We start from the raw sequence: 15,031 nt of genomic DNA on the forward strand, positions 1-15,031 counted from the left end.
TCTCCTGTGAACAAGGCAGACCTAGCAGAGCTGGAGAGGGTTCAGAGGAGGGCAACTAAAGTAATAACTGGAATGAGGGAACTACAGTACCCTGAAAGATTATCAAAATTAGGGTTATTCACTTTAGAAAAAATACGACTGAGGGTAGATCTAATTACTATGTATAAATATATCAGGGGTCAGTACAGAGATCTCTCCCATCATCTATTTATCCCCAGGACTGTGACTGTGATGAGGGGACATCCTCCGCGTCTGGAGGAAAGAAGGTTTGTACACAAACATAGATGAGGATTCTTTATGGTAAGAGCAGTGAGACTATGGAACTCTCTGCCTGAGGAGGGGGTGATGGTGAGTTCACTAAAAGAGTTCAAGAGGGGCCTGGATGTATTTCTGGAGTGTAATATTACAGGCTATAGCTACTAGAGATGGGTCATTGATCCAGAGAGTTATCGGATTGCCTGAATGGAGTCGGGAAGGAAAATTGGCTTCTACCTCATAGTTTATTTTTTTTTACCTTCCTCTGGATCAACTTGCAGGATGACAGGCCGAACTGGATGGACAAATATCTTTTTTCAGCCTTATATACTATGTTACTACGTTCAACAAGGACACTTTGTAGTCACCCAATTTCTATTGCAGAAAACTGGCAAAGCTGTCCTGGCTCTGAAGAGGATGGCAATGCTTAGTCACAGGTCAGATTCTAACTCTTCACCAACCACGAACGGTAAGTCTTGATCACATGCAGAAGTCTATCTTGTCTCCTTGTTTTTCTCTTTTGGCTATTTTATATCACTATTTAAAGGGAACCTGTCACCTGGAAAACATGTATTAAACCAACCACTTTACCTTAAAGTATCCCCCAGTGTGTTGCTAATCATGATTTTCTTTCCTCATTCTGTCTCCTCATATTTGTTAAAATCGCAGTTTTAATGTCTGTTGGCGCCTTCTCCAAGTCGGGCTCGAAGTCAAGGCGGCAGCTGCCTCCTTGCTTCAAGGCACGATAGCCCCGCCCCCTTACCCCTCCTCTCTACAGTGTGATGGACATCTTGCCGTGATGCCGGGACCGCACTCTTCTCGCGCATTCACCCCGGGCTGCCTGTTACAGTGCAATCCCAGCTCCCTCACTCACCGCCTTTATTTTGCAGACTGTGCATGAGCTGTTCAGTTTTGCCTTGCGTTCTCCAGCGCCTGAAGCCAGTGATCACGCTCGCGCTAAAGACGAGAAGCGACGGCCGGGAGCGAGCTCGATGAAACTGAACGGCACATGCGCAGTCTGCAAAATGAAGGCAGTGAGGGAGCCGGGATCACGCTGTAACAGGCAGCGCACGGCGCATGCGCGAGAAGAGCGCTGTCCCAGCATAATGTCCATCACACTGTAGAGAGGAGGGGTAAGGGGCGGGGTTATCGTGCCTTGGAGCAAGGAGGCCACTGCCCCCGTGACTTTAAGCTTGTCTTGGAGAAGGCGCCAACAGTCATTAAAACTGCGATTTTAACAAATATGAGGAAAGAAATTCATGATTAGCAATACACTGGGGGACACTTTAAGGAGCTGTGGTTGGTTTAATGTGTGTTTTCCAGGTGACAGGTTCCCTTTAATATCACAGTCTTATTTTCTTCCATTCTTTTATTACAGATGACTCTGAAAGTAGGAAGGTGTTCAGCTTCTTGCAGGAACAGCTCCAGAAGCCTCCTGTCTTCTCCTCCCTTTTAAAGGACCAATCTGAGGTTGCAGGAAGTTCTGCTCGTTTCCATTGTCACATTGAGGGTAAGGTGATGGCTTCTGGGTTGTTGCCATGGTATAATTAAATCAAAGGTCCAAGTGCCATACACCCATTAAGCATTTGCCTAAAAAATCTTGAGAAATGTGATTTGCTATTCAGGGTAAGGTTGATCCAGATGGGCCTAGTAGCGGCTAAACTTCCACAATTGCTGCTCACGTCCAGAGGGGCTCTGGCTGCTGCTCGTGCATCTCAATCCTTTCTAGCATTTAAAAAAAATTTAAACACTACCTTTACTGTTATACCACCAGTATAATGGCAGGGCCAATTTTATAGAGAATAAGGCCATGCAGAACAAATGTAGTTGGCTTCCTTTGCTTGACATTTTTGGACAATTACCTTAAGACCAAGACTATGTGGTTTCGATCCAAATGTCATTCCCTATTACTTCCATACAATGTCCGCAAAATACCAATATTAAAGTGGTTGTCCGGGGTTTCAATATTAATGGCCTATTCTCAGGATAGATCATTAGTATTTGATATGTGGGGGGCCCCACTAATCAGCTGTTTGACGAGGCTACAGCACTCTGAGTACTACGGCCTCTTCCTAGGCCAATGACGTCACGTGGCTTGGTGCAGGTTAGTCCGATTTCAAGTGAATGGGCCTGAGCTGCAATACCAACCGCAGCTGCTATGCAATGCATTGTGCTGTGCTTGGTAAGATGTGAGGAGGCTGCAGAGCACCGTGGGCTCTTCAAACAGCTGATCAGGGAGGGTGCCAGTAGTCGGACTTCAATCAATCAAATATTGGTGACCTATTCTGAGGATAGGCCATCAGTATCAAAATCCTGGACAACCCCTTCAAAGGGACACTTTAAAGGGGTATTTATTCAACTTTATGTTCAGAAAAAAAAAACTATACCACTGAAAATTAAATACAAAATATTCTTGATAAAACTCCTATATAGACAGGTAATCCATTGTCAGTTTGCTGCTGTTATCTGCTGGTATAATAGTAGTTGTAGATTTGGTATGACAGTTCTATTGTTCTCTTGATAGACCTAGATAAAGATGTCCACAGAAGAGCAGTTCACTTAGACTGAGAAAGTTAAGCGCGGCTGTTTGCCGTGCTAAAAGTTCAAACTAAAGGTGGATTTAGATGGGACGACTGAGCGGACGATTGTCGGGAAGGAAGCGTTTCTTCCTGACAGTCAGCTGCCCGTTCAGTGAAGGAGACAGCACATTTACATGCAGCGATCTCCCTTACTTTATGAGGACAGGGAATCTCTATAGCTCCCTACATTCATGTACATGAGCCCTAAGGAGTGCTTAAAGAGCCAGGGCAGGATTGACTTAAAAAGGATACAAGGATACAAGGATTGACTTAAAAAATTATATCCAGAAAACTATCCACTCATTTTCGTAAAAAATATATATTTACATATAGGTTGATAATATGAGAAAAAAAAGGTAGTGTCTCCTTAAGTGTCCACATAATATTACTAATACTGCCATTCAATGTTGACCCCTTAGTAACCAGCGATACACCTTTTTACGGCAGTCACTAAGGGGTCTAAGCGCTGCATGGAAAAATCTTTTTTTTTTATCCCTCCTTTTTTTTTTTTTCTCCAAGGTTTCCCAGACCCTGAAGTCTTATGGTTTTTCTCTGGTTCCCCAATTCAAGAGTCCAAGCACTTAGAGATTGAGTATGAAGATTCAGGCAGCTGCACCCTTATTATATCTGATGTTTCGCCCAATGATGCTGGGGTATATACATGTCGGGCTTCAAATTCCCATGGACAAGCAGAAACATCAGCCAAACTGAACATCCACTGTCTGCGGGCAGAGCGTTCAACAAGGGATGGGACTGTAAAGACTGCCTAATCTGTTGGGAGATGCACTATCTAGCTCCTGTCATGGGAACACTCGGCACCTTCATAAAAAAGGTCTTGCCACTAGGACATTGACTCCAATATGTAATTGGAAAAACCTATGTAAAGTCGTAGGTATGCTTGTATATAATGTGTTAATTTACAGTAAGTGTGTCAAGACATTGCAATTACTGCATACTCATTCTATAATATTATATGCTGACTTTTGCTGTACAATATCTCTAAATTTATGTTCTGTATATGTAGGCGTCTTCTGTGAGGCTGCATTCAAACCAAGGATATTCACATCCAAATGCTGTCTGAGTTTATAATGGGCAGGTCCTGAACTGGACATTGACCCATTAAAGTCGATGAGTAAATTCATATGAGCCATTTTCCATTCAAACCAATGGACTGTACTGAGAAAATCGCAGCATAAGCCATCCATCCTTGAGTTTCATGCAAGACTAATTCACTCACGTGCATGGGTCTTTAAGGGAAAAAAAGACCGCACACAGATTTTTTTTCATGTGGGGTCCATTTAAAAACGTGTTTGTGTTCACTGTTCGGAACCAAACAGGTTTAACATTGTTCATCTGAATTCACCCTAATACATAGAACTTCTTTTCTCGTCATACTTCTCTATGTATAGAAGTAGGCAGGACAAAATAGAAAACTGGACCTAGAATCTACTGCGTGTTTGACTGGGTTCTCTTCAAGGGTCACTGAGTTATAGAGACATATCAAATGTTTTGTTCATGGGGTTATGAATGCTGTGACCTCCAACAATCCCTAGAACAAAGTCAAGAGCCCATCTCAATTCCATCTCCTGCAGCAAGGAGAGGCGAGCTAGGCAAGTGCTTCTCTCGCTTAATTCTAGCGATCGATGGGGGTATCTGCTCTCAGAACCCCACGATCAAAACTTTTGATATATCATCTGACATATCAAAAGCTTTCTGAAAATGTAATTATTATATATATTTTTTATATTTGTTCTACTCTTGACCATTTGTGGTCAGGTATATCAGCTAAGCACTATTTGCTTGAATGGGAAAGGGTGCAAATGCAATATCAGACAAAGCCCATGGGCAAAACTGGTGCGGTTTTATTTCAATTTTTGGGTGGGGTGCAGACCCTGTATAGTACCTCCAGACAAGCAGTTTAAATGTATTTAATGCGACTATTGATGTAGGCTATCATGGAGGAATGGTGTAACTTGGCAGCAAAGAAGGTCAAACCGGTATGGCACCAGTCAATCCAGCATAGGCCTGCTAGATTGGTTGCTAGAGATGCACTGCCTAAGACTGGACTGTGAGGCTTTTTCGCTCAACCACATTTACGTTGTGTTTTGTAGCTCATTTGCAGTAAAAAAAAAAAAAAGTGCCAAATGTTGTGTCCTCTCTGTTTATCCTTTTTGTATTTTGTATAACGGAATTGTATGTGACTATTATTGTATGAAGCTTACTATTATTATTAGAGATGTCTCTTGTCCGGATTATCTGTAAAGCTATTTCTAGTATGGATATACGCAAGTCAATTTAAAGTTTGTTAAGCGATAAACATTAAGGTAATGCTATAGAAATAATGTTTGTTCAGTCAAACTTAACCCCTGAAATGTTTCTGACAACTTTTTGTGACCAATGAAAACAAACTGATTCAAATATATGTAATGCCATGGAGAGATTGCCCTCTAGCGGTAAGGTCCCACAAAATGCAGTGCAATCTGCAGGCATCATGTTATAGAGCAGGAGATGCTGAGCAAATTGATATATAGATATGTGGGGAAAGATTCAGTAAAACTTGGAATTTATACATTTAAATCTCTATTTCTGAGCTCAGTTGTACATGGGGGCCACCTTATCAGTGATTTGATGGCATTCTGTGTGTATACAGAAATAGCTGTCAGTCACATGGGGTTACCTTATCAATGATTTATAACATTTTCTGTGTGTGTATACATAGCTGTCATTCACTGAAAACACCTCCCCATAGAAATATAAATGTGTAAATTACAAGTTTTACTGAATCTTTTCCCACAAAACTATACATCAATATGCTCCGCTCTTCCCCCTCTATAACATGCTGCTTGCAGATTGCATTGCATTTTGTGGTGAAATTTTTTTCAAAACAGGGAAGACTGTTCCAGTTGGAACTGATGATGCTAACTAGACTGTCTATTTACCAGACATATTGGATGGCCAGGAGAGGGAGGCTCTGACAATCACATTGGTATTGCTGTGAGCCACACTGATTGACTAAGGCCTCATGCACACAACAGTGTTTTTTCACTGTCCGTGATTTGGCTTCAGTGGTCCGTATCAGATTTTGCTTCAGTTGTGTTTCCTTGTGTCTTCCTTTTTTTTATTTTATTTTTTTGTCTGACAGAGGGAAAAAAAGGAAGGTCAATGAAAAGGGTCTTGTAGGAAAAAAAACTGACACGGATGACATACCAGTTGTGCATCCGTTTTTTTTGACTGACCCATTGACTTCAATGGGTCAGTCCTCTGTTTTCCACTGACAAGAATAGGACAGGTTATATTTTTTTGACGGACTGGAATCACGGATCACTGACGCGGAGAAAAAAACTAGGACTATCAGTTTTTTTTCAAAGCTCCATAGAAATAAATGGGACCTCCGCTAAACTGTGAAAAATGATGGAACGGACGCGGATGCACACAACGGTCCTGTGCATGAGGCTTAAGGGAGAGTTTACATCACCGTTATTTTTCCATTCTTATGATCCGTCGGAAGAACAGAAAAAAAACTGATCCTGTGCATCTGTTATGAACATTTGGCATCCCCCATTTTTAGACAGAAAAAAAAAGTACTGCATGCAAGACTTTTTTCCGTCTAAAAAAACGAATCTGTGACAAATGGCTCAAACAAATGCAAAAATTGATTTATTTTTTTTTTTTTTTCCATTCTTCTGATCCTTCAGAAGAACAGAAAAAAATGTGAAAATTTAAATATATTTTCCGTGTGTTTTTTTTTTTTTCCTGTTCTTCTGAAGGATCAGAAGAATGGAAAAAGAACGGTGATGTGAACTCTAAGCTGCACTTATGCTGGATAGCCTATAGTAGTTTGAGCCATCCCTAAAATTCAGATTTGGAACCTACACCTGTGGGAGCTCTGTTTCCAATAGATTATAGGCCTCTTGTTGTGTTGTGTTTTTTTATTTTTTTCTCATTTTATTAAAAGTACATGTAAAACTGATGAGATACTTTGGTTTGTTTCCTATAGAAGCATTTTAGAATTATGACACCTGACTGACAACTGCGACAATATCAAAATCTGCTCCACTTAATCATGAGAACTCGGTGAAGCTACATAGGTGCCATTCCAACCTTACTCATAGGCAGCTATACACTTTGTAAAGATTCAATATACCTATGGTCTGTGAGATGGGATATCATATGATTCTCAGGCCCCACCAGATTGTACTATTTTATGTATGTAATTTTTAGGACAATAAAATACATGTATATAATTGAGTGTCTGTCATTGAGTTAGATATCATTTCTTATTCCTTTTGTATGTCGGTGTATATACAGTACAGGTCCTCTGCCGCAAGTAACACTGTGCCAAGAGGATGCCTATATCCAGAAGTTCTCCCTTGTGCAGAAAGTCCCATTAATGACTCAGTGGGATATCGTCCTCTATTGGCAACATAATACCACTAGAATCCTTTTGATGCAAAAGGCAAATGGTGACCTTGTCCTGCGAAACAATATTTATTTTAGTGGTTTTATAACCTGTCTTGGCTAGAAGATGTCCATGTGCAAAATTGTGTGCCCGATGCGCTGAACTGAGCAGAAAGTGGTCCACCAAGTTCCATGAGAAGCAAGACTCCCACATGTGATGCACGTCTTAATGGCAAATGCTATTTTTTATAAAGCCCTCCCCCACTAGATCTACCCTATTGGTGTATATTGTAGATGCCCTAAACTCCAGAATTGGTTACTCGATCTTTAGACTTTTCTCATAAATCACAGAAAAAAATTTCTGTATTTATTTCCTGTGACCCCAAACAATGCATTGTTCTGGTGCAGGTGACTAATTTCTGTAGGTTGTCAGTACTGGTTGAACTACAATATGAAGCGAGTAGCACATAGCTGGAGGATTGGTTAAGAAATAATATAAGACCTCAGAGTTTTCTAGCAGTTAGGGCTTATAGAGTTAACAGATTCTGAATACTGAAGGTACAAGGATCTTATAACCTGTTGTGGTATTTGGTTTCAGCACATGCACCTTGCCTTTCTATCATCGTATACACAACTCTGTCTGTGTCTCCACCTCACTACCGGTGATGAACATCTCCCCCTGTATACTACATAGATTTTAAATGACATCCATTGGGCTCTGCTTCCTGAACCAAATATCTCCTCCTCTTCACTCTAAACATCTACCATCTGATTTTGAAACCTTACTTCCTTCTGCTTTGTGGTCTGCTATACTGAACGTCTTTCCGTTAACATCCAATAAAGGGACCAGCAGCAAATACAAAGTCTAGCAACTGGACAAGAAGTGAATCTTGAAACTATAGTGTGAGACGTTGGAGTGAAAGGAGAAGAGACATGAAGATTTAATTGCTGCTTCTGCTGCTCAGGAGATTACTTATTTTGGATCTACTAATCTATTGCCGCACCTTCCTTTTTCTGTGTGTACCCCTTGGTCGTTGTGGCAAGCGTGTGCTGTATAGAACATGACCATGTAATCGGAAGTTGGGTGTGTCACAATCAAACCTTACAGATATTTTGCAGGAAGTCTTCTACGCTTTTTTTTTTTTTTTTTTATATATCCCTGCTCTTCTCCGTGTCCACCTTAAGTATCAAGCCTGGATCCAGGAGCGTGGAAACGCGGAGCAGCTTCGATTATGGGGAATGCAGCGGGTTCCCTGGATATGTTCCAGGCCCGGGATTCAAAGATACAATCAACAAATGGGACTCCACCGCAAAAACAAAAAGAAGGAACCTCTTCCAAAGGTCCAAGACCAAATTCGGTAGAACTAGAAGAAAGATTCAATGGGGTGCTGGTAAGTAGATTTTTTTTTTTTTAGCTGAATATATGTATAAATCTATAGCTGATGAAATTAGATATACAGTAGGATTTTGCACGTATGAAAGGTCAATTTACATCTCAGAAGATTAAGAAAAATCTGAAGGACTAAGATTAGATTCTCAAATTCATTTTGCCATATGGTTCTAAAGGTACAACCATATTTGCAATTTAGTCAACATATCCTTTATGTATCTCCAAAGGTTGTGCAGTGAAACTATGGCACAATGCTGTTATTTCCAAACTTCCTCCCAGTCTCCTATTTCGCAGCTCGTTTTCACAAGAAATAAATTAACATGTGACATACATTTCAGCATCATGTCTAGCTCTTGGGGGGACTGATAAAATCTATTAAAACCGATGATGTAGAACAGTGGTCTACAAACTCTGGCTCTTCAGCTGTTGCAAAAAGCACCAGCAAACTTGTGGCTGTCGAAGCATGGCAGTAGTTGTAGTTTTGGAACAGCTGGGGGGCCACAAGTTGAAGATCAGTGTTCTAAACTGGTACAGCTATTCTTCTTGACTGAGTATGAGTGCGTTTTTCAATGGGAGAGGTGGGAAAAGCTGCTGCCAGACACCTTTTATCTCCCATAGGAACAAAAGATCGAGAATGCTGAACTCCAGAATGCCTAAATTCTTCTTTCCTCTAACATACTATAAAGAGGGTTAGAACATCCTCACACACATAATACAGTTGGATGGTCTTGTTGAAATTGACTGACTGCTTTTGCTAACTTTCTAATAATATGGATTGTTCCAATATTTGCTGGGGGTCCAAGGAGCATGACATGTTTTGTTCAGGATTCTTCTGAGGAACCACCATGTTTAAAAGGTGTTGTCCAAACAGAAGAACCACTTTTCAATTGACAATTCCCCAGAAACACTTGCAATAAGATGCTTTCACTAAGGGAACCACAATGTAGATGCACAGTATCTTTGCTAAAGCCCACTGATGCCAGAGATGCCATTTGTCCTCCAATGCACAGCTCAGAGGATCCCGTAATAGGAGTTAGCCCAAAACAGGGCATTCTAACAATTTAATTGCTATGAGGCTCACAGGCCTTTTCTTAATGTGACTCCTGACTACCCTACTCATGCCAAACAAATAGTGTCCAGGATTTTCTGAGATTTCCTGGTTTCTGGCACCGTTCCACATATGATCTGACTGCACAGATTGGTACACAAAGAACTACATTTATAAGACTGCTAACAGGCTACATGGAGTAGTGAAAAACCAGGGACAAGTGTATAGAAAAGGGGCATGGTGGCTGGCGTATGTATTGGTATGACAGAACTACTCTGTGGGTATCTAAATTGCACTATTCTATGAATGTGTATATATTGGACACAAAAATGAATGATGGCTACAAGTTGGCACCACTTGGCAATTTATTGCAGGTTTGATGTCGGAGAGTGCAGCAAATGAAGTACAACACCAATTTTATTTATTTTTTCTCTGGAACTTTCTCAGCACTTTTCTCAGACCTGGACCCTTTTGTCCTTTTTTCTTATATGCCCCCGTCCCCCTCAATGCATATTTGGGCACAGGGACTAGTCTACAGACACATACTGTCAAAGTTCATGGAGGGCTTATTTCCAGGAGAAAGAAGCCTTCCGTGAAGCACCTAGGAGATTAGATTTGCCAGCTTATCCCAGAGGTCCCCCCCCCTTTTTCTGAAAGCCTCTTGAACTTTGTGGGAGAGTCGGCAAGCGTGCTACAGTATGTAGGTAGTTATGACGCTAATTTGTGTAGTCTACATGCCCCCTGTAAAGTTACATGCAGATATTACCTGACTCTTATTTGCAAATCCCTAGAACTGCGACAAAACACATTTATTTTCAGTAGTAGCCTGCTGCCTAGACTGTGCCTCAGACTGTTCTGTCCTGAGCTCCTGTTATTAGCTCCCTTAGCGATGTGAGCCAAGAACCCATGCTCACACAGAGGCAGTCAGCTGCAAGTTAATTGATGATGGCCACTGCAAAGAGGACATTGCCTCTGCCTAGAAGTCATCTCGGCCACCCAATGTGTCTATATAACAAACTACCCAGTCTACTGTGCCAAGTGTCACCTGTGCAGGAAGTGAGGACTAGGGGCCAACCTTGGCTCAGAGGCCCACTGGGGGATTCACATGCTCCCTTGTGGGACTGGGTGACAGCAGTGCAAACATACCTTTTTGTGGTCGTTATTATCATAGAGTAGCAAGACTATGATCTTTTATTCTGCCAGATTCTGCTCCTTAAAGGAGTTCTCTGGGATTTTAGTAAAATAAAATTACTGAACATACTTGAGTATTTCTTTATTATAAATACATTCCCAAATATCTCATTATTTATAATGGCTCATTTTGTCTGGGGAGCAATCGGGCAATAAAATGGCGGCTGTCTTATTAGTTCACATAAAACCTGTCCTAATCAAACAGGAGAAGAAGTTACTTCACATCACTGAGCTAAAGAGCTGCCTCCTCCTCCTCTGCTATACTTATCAGGGATTATGATCCTGTATACAGCTGATAAGATATTCAACTAAATCTCTGTAGGAATAGAGATCCTGAAGTACAGAGAGTAGGTTGAGGGCGAGGCTAATGAGCAGCAGCACTTGTATACAGTTTCCATTACCACAGTCTGTCCTGTCCATCGTCTCTGTACTTCATGTCTCCTCATGGACTCAATTACCACAGAGATTCAGCTAAAGATCTTATCAACTGTATGCAGGATTATAATCCCTTACAAGAAGAGCAGAGAGGAGGATGAGACAGCTCTTTAGCTCAGTGTTCTGAAGTAACTTGTCCTTCTGTGTAGACTAAATAAGCCATTATAATGAATAAAAAGTATTTGGGAATATATAATAAAGTATTAAAAGTATTTTCAGTAATTTTATTTTCTTAATTCCAGGAACCCTTTTAAGTGCCCAGGAGGCAGAGCTTTATTAAGAAATGCTCTTTTCTCCACATTGTGCTGCTTCAGACCCTCCCCTCCGCTCTGAGAAACAGCAGTAGTAGTCTCCTTGTTGGATGCTAGTGCTGTCAATCAGAAAGGAGGGGATTTGAAGTACAGTAGCTCAAGGAAGAGAGTACTTCACGTTGAAGCTCCATCTCCTGGAAAGTGCAAAATCTGGCAGAATAAAAATGCATATTCCCACTACACCTGGTAATAAAAGCTCCGCAAAAGATATTTATGTACTGCTCTCCACAGCAGCTACCTAGTGCTGTTAACAGTTTAGCATGGTCAAAACTGCTGACAGATTCAATTTAAAGAAGGTTTTTGGAAGGTGTGGACAGGATGCTAAGGGTTGGGAGGTATAAGGCTGGGGCTACATGGCAATCCTGATCAAAGTTTCCACTTCTACACAGCGATCTTTGGTCGCTCGACAGGTGTAGGAGCCAAGATTGCTGTGTCACCCCAGCCTAAATCTGAATAAGGGACCAATACAGTTCACAGGCACCAATAGAAATTTGGAGAGGAGGTAGCTATAGATGACATAGCTGTTAGATCATTTGTCTGAAAAATCTCCCCATAAGTGGTTTATCACTGAGGAGAGAGATCACACTTGTTGATACAGCTGTCCTGATATTGATAGCCTATCCCCAGGATAGGTCATCAATATGTAGAGCCTGGAAAACGTATTTATTGGGTTAATATGACGACGTGAAGTTATGCATCTGGCCACTAATAATCTACATTCATCATATGCCCTAGAGCAGGGATGCCCAACCTGCGGCCCTCCAGCTGTTGCAAAACTAAAACTACCAACATGCCCTGATATCTGTTTGCTGTCTGGGCATGCTGGGAGTTGTAGTTTTGCAATAGCTGGAGGGCCGCAGGTTGGGCATCCCTGTCCTAGAGGGAGTAAAACTGGGAGAGCTGCTTGCTTGAGAAGGACCTGGATGTACTTGTAGAATAATTGCATGCTTCTAATGTCAATCAGCTACTTTAAAGGCTAGCAGGATTAGGTAATGTATTAAAAAGGGAATGGACTCCCAAAATAGGGCTATAACATTACCACTTTACAAATCTTTAGTGCACTCTCACCTGGAATATGCAGAAAGATCTTTGTTATGAGAAAAGACTGCAAAAAATGAATGTATTTTCTGTGTCAGTGCGTCTTATAGGCCGAATACTTATGAGTGATTCCATTATGGAAGTGGTCATTAGTACAGGAGGACTGGAAATCTGTGAATGCAGCGCTCACCTGCCTCTGTACCCTGGTCTATCTAAGCTGCTCGCTGTGCTGTGACTGCTCACAGCGTGGGGACATTGGTGCTCTGTGACCTCCATGCTGGGCAGTGTCTGGTCACAGCACCGTGCACGGCAAGAAGAGCGAGGACGTCGGGAGCAGCAGCAGCGTCCAGAGCGGGAGTTGTAAGTTAAGTTAATTTTATATTTTAATGTCTGCTCAGAGCATGGGGGTCTGCCTGGGGGATCATTCACATTGGTTGTCTGAATGGAGGGGTCTTATTCACAATGGGGCTCTGATGTGAGGTCACATTGTGGGTCTTATCAACATTGGGGGTCTTATTAACATTGTGGGTCTGAGCTGAGGTCTGATTAGGAGCTCATACACATGAACGTGGTTTGGGTCTGCATCTGAGCCACATTTTTTGCGACTCAATTGCGGACCAATTCACTTCAATGGACCCGCAAAAGAGGTGGACAGCACTCGGTGTGCTGTCCTCATCCGTTTCAACATTACGTGGCCCCGTGAAAAAATAGGTGTCCTATTCTTGTCTGTCTTGTGGACAAAAATAGGCATTTCTACAATGGACGGCCCGTTCTGTTACACAAATTGCAAAAAGCAGGTGGGCAGCATCTGTGTTTTGTGGATCCACAATTTGCAGACCGCAAGACATGGCTCGGTCGTGTGCATGAGCCCTAACATTGGGGGTCTGATGAGAATATTTTTTTTTCTTATTTTCCTCCTCTGAAACCTAGGTGCGACTTATGGGCAGGTGCGTCTTATAGGATGAAGAGATGCCTAAGGGGGGAAAAAAGTTAAAATATAGAAATGACCCATACAAAAATACTTCAAAAAGCTGTTCTAAGTAAAATCCCCTCAAAAGACTAGGGGAACCCCTTCTGTCTGGAGAAAAAAAAATGTTGCGACGACAAGGCTTATTTACCACAATAGCTGTGAATCTGTGGAATAGTCTACCTTGGGATGGTTTTAGTAGAAAAAAACATTTATACTTAGAATTCTTGTTTATCTGGTCTGAAGGATTTTATTCCTTTTTCATAGGCCAGATTCACTTAAGCATTATGGCTTCTTTATGTACAGTACCTTCCTCTGGATCTATAGAGGGATATCTATTTCAAAAGTTTATCTGGGAAGATGGTATGCAAATCAGCTCCTAGCAAGCTATGCCTCTAATGAGTTGGATACTAATTAAGCCAGGATAATATGCTTAGGGGCTATCACTCCAAAACAGGAAATATAGTATCCCCCAAATCCTGACCTAGGGCTGTCGCCTAGCTAAGCCAGTACACTCTATTCTGAACAGATGAGGAGTACTCACCCAGAAATGGCTGTCTGCAGATGAGATGCTGGCTTAATTATTATCAGTTTAACAGGTCGAACATTAGGGAGAGTTATCAAAAGTGGTGTTAAGGAAAACTGGCTTAGTTGCCCATAGCTACCAATTAGATTCCACCTTTAATTTTCCAAAGGAGCTCTGAAAAATGAAATGTGGAATCTGATTTAGTTGCTATGGGCAACTAAGCGAGTTCTACTTTATACCAATTATGACTATGTATATTTGCAGCTGGTTGTGACTGTTGTCTCCTTGGCAGATACAAAGGAGTCTAGGAGATTTCTGATGGTTTTGTACTAAAGTTTAATCCGTTTTTTGTTCAGGGTTTGCGTTTTTTCCATCCGGATTGCATGCGTATTTCATGAATGAGAAAAAAACTGCAGAATATTTTATTAAATGGCTTCTTAGGGATGGTTTTAGTATCATTGCAGATTGAGGAAGATATGTTGCCAATGAAATCAGTGCAAACAGCTCCCACGTGGAGCAACACTCGCGGTCTGACTCAGGGCGTGACCCCCAAAACGTTGCCCGGTGTGGGATAGGATTCAGCTCGGCATTCTCAGAACGAAAGGAACGCCTGTGAGCAACGAATTGTGCTAAGAAATAATAAAAAGTTGTAAAGTACAGATCGTGCTTTTAAAGAGTCAGTATTTTATATTTCCTCACCAAGATCCGTTGACTGCTTGTAACAGCGGCTGCTGTCCGCCGCTGTTCCCCTGCTTACCGCGTGATCTGCGGCCAGCTGTGTTCAGCGGTGATCTGCGGCCAGCTGTGTTCAGCGGTGATCTGCGGCCAGTGCTTCCCATTCACCGCTGCAGTCCTGGGCTCTGTCTGTGTAGGTACTGTTGTTCTGGGATCTG

At 41.8% G+C, this 15,031-nt stretch overlaps 2 protein-coding genes across 6 annotated transcripts in view; both read left to right on the top strand.

Annotated features, from left to right (window-relative positions):
• Positions 1-7,069, top strand: part of LOC121005859 (myosin light chain kinase, smooth muscle-like) — a 67,299-nt gene extending 60,230 nt beyond the window's left edge. For 3 of the 5 annotated variants that reach the window (XM_040438650.1, XM_040438649.1, XM_040438651.1), the window contains exons 16-18: positions 640-724; positions 1,634-1,765; positions 3,354-5,847. In XM_040438650.1, coding sequence (XP_040294584.1) covers positions 640-724; positions 1,634-1,765; positions 3,354-3,604 — 468 coding nt within the window. In that variant the 3' untranslated portion in view covers positions 3,605-5,847. Of the gene's footprint in view, positions 1-639; positions 942-1,633; positions 1,766-3,353; positions 5,848-6,831 lie in introns of those variants that run through there. The other 2 variants (XM_040438652.1, XM_040438653.1) reach the window with 2 other exon arrangements.
• Positions 7,070-8,044: 975 nt separating this feature from the next.
• The window catches only part of FMNL1 (formin like 1), a 62,713-nt gene continuing 55,726 nt past the window's right edge, over positions 8,045-15,031 (top strand). The window contains exon 1 of the mRNA XM_040438648.1: positions 8,045-8,623. Within this exon, the coding sequence (XP_040294582.1) occupies positions 8,465-8,623 (159 nt within the window). The 5' untranslated portion in view covers positions 8,045-8,464. The remainder of the gene's footprint in view (positions 8,624-15,031) is intronic.

Source organism: Bufo bufo, chromosome 6, assembly GCF_905171765.1.
Source record: "Bufo bufo chromosome 6, aBufBuf1.1, whole genome shotgun sequence".
Classification (NCBI taxonomy): Eukaryota; Metazoa; Chordata; class Amphibia; order Anura; family Bufonidae; genus Bufo; species Bufo bufo.